Genomic DNA, 1,940 nt, shown 5'->3' on the forward strand with positions numbered 1-1,940 from the left:
TGTGAAGCGACCAAAAAAGTATAACTCCACTCCTCCAGGAGAACTGAGCACTTCAGACAAGAGAATTTCTATTTAGTTCATAATTTATTAAATTTTAGATTGCCGTATGCAATAAATTATAGTCGATATAATAATAACATAATAAAATATTACCATGAAGTACTTGTAGGTATTGTAATCTATACAAATAAGAACTGTAGTTGTGATATTTAGATTTTTAGTGTTAATGGGAAGTGAACAAAGTATTAAGGAACTTCACAGTAAATTCAGGGAAATATGTCATTATTATTGCTTTTGTGCAAACAGTTTATACTGCACACATACAGCTTCAGCAATGAAAGGAACAGCTGCGTGGGGTGTCTGTACAGCAAATGCATTCCCTGAAGGTTGACCTTTCTGCACCCATACGGTGCGCTTACAGGCATTTTAACAAATGCAAAGTGATCCATGATCAGTAGCTGATCAGTCTCCAGAACCTCCCTCCTAGCCCACAGCTGCGAGGCGTAGCAAGGGCTCAGGCTTTACGGACACAAGTTGAAAAGGCAAAGCCCTCAGGTGGGGTCAGTAAGCACCCAGTCCATCAGAAGGTCTCGAGTCGTGCCCAGGCGTGCGGGGTCCCCCCACGGCTCCATCCCACCGTGTTTGCCTGCAGCTGCCTGGATGGAGCAGCAGGACCCGAGTCTGGCTACCTCCTGCCCGGGGCTGCCCTCCCTCCTGGGAGCCTCTGGACAATGTGCTGCTGTCCGCACCGATGCTGCTGTCTGCACTGATGCTGCCATCCGCACCGATGCTGCTGTTTGCACCGATGCTGCTGCCGCAGCGCTCAAGGCTGTCTGCACTGCACTGATGCTGCCGTTTGCACCGATGCTGCCGTCTGCACCGATGCTGCATCTGCACTGCACCGATGCTGCTGTTTGCAGCGATGCTGCCGTCCGTGCTGCAGGTCGCTGTGTGCATGGTGGCGCTGAAGCCCTGTGGGGGGTCTGTTAGGTCTCCCATCCCGCAGAGATGCCGTGTGTGGTCGGAGGTCACAAACAGTCCCGTTCAGAAATGTTCTCCTCCATTTCTGCTCCCTTCGCCAGTTCAGTGAATCTTAATGGAGTATTTCCGAAACGTCAGGAACTGGAGCAGCTTGTCTTTCCTCCTCTGCTTTAGTGCCATCAGGGCTCTGGTTTTCTCCTCCATGTCCTGGTCGGTGGAGAGGATTATCTTGGCTCTCTCCTCTGCCTTCTTGTCCCCGGAGTTTCTGAAGAGTTTCTGTAGCGACTCTTCGTTGATGCTTTCGAAGATGTTGGCCACGGCTTTCTTGCGCAGGGCTGTGTCGAAGCGGTAGCCGTGCACCGAGGGGCTCACGCGCAGGGACGTGGACATGGCTGGAGCTGTGCGGCTTCTCTTTGCTTTCATCTACGTGGGGTGCTGCCGGTCGGGTCCGCTCGGAGGGATCGGCGCTGTGCGGGCTCCTGGGGCTGGTATTTAAAGGCAGCTGGAAAACAGCCGCAGCGCTCAAGTTACAGGGATGAGATCACGCTGATGTCAACGCTGAACAGTCACCGGCGAGTTTAACAGTTAAGTTGCCAACTTTCCTCTGCCGTGCAGCCGAGTTGAAGTTTTCTCTGTTTCTGCGATGGGGATGGTTTCTCCCTGACCCGCTGCAGAACAGGCTTCACGTAACTTCAGACATCGCTGTGGGGCTTGGGGCTACAGCCCAAACTCTGCTCCTGGGCAGAAAAGCTCTGCATTCAGAATACGTAGCATAATGAACAGCTAACACTGCAGGTGAGAACTATTGCGGCACTACTGAGGGGTGCTGGCTGCCAGCCCCTGCCCGCGACGTGCGCTGGTCTGTGTCTGGGTCAGGCAGAGGCGCAGCACCGCAACCCGCTCAGCGCTGGGCAGGGGATGCTTTCTGCTGCCTCCCAGGTGACACCGCTCACCATTAG

General features: G+C 53.2%; 1 protein-coding gene across 1 annotated transcript; it reads right to left on the bottom strand.

Moving 5' to 3' along the window:
* Nucleotides 1-1,083: 1,083 nt before the first annotated feature.
* Nucleotides 1,084-1,404, bottom strand: LOC104463157 (chromosome unknown open reading frame, human C8orf4). The gene has a single exon (XM_010075375.1). It carries the CDS (start codon nt 1,402-1,404, stop codon nt 1,084-1,086), a length of 321 nt encoding a protein of 106 aa, XP_010073677.1.
* Nucleotides 1,405-1,940: the final 536 nt, after the last annotated feature.

This window comes from Pterocles gutturalis, unplaced genomic scaffold, assembly GCF_000699245.1.
Source record: "Pterocles gutturalis isolate BGI_N339 unplaced genomic scaffold, ASM69924v1 scaffold21727, whole genome shotgun sequence".
NCBI lineage: Eukaryota > Metazoa > Chordata > Aves > Pterocliformes > Pteroclidae > Pterocles > Pterocles gutturalis.

What these genes read in the sequence shown, in the direction of transcription:
- LOC104463157 (XM_010075375.1), bottom strand. Translation starts at nt 1,404, where the DNA reads ATGAAAGCAAAGAGAAGCCGCACAGCTCCAGCCATGTCCACGTCCCTG.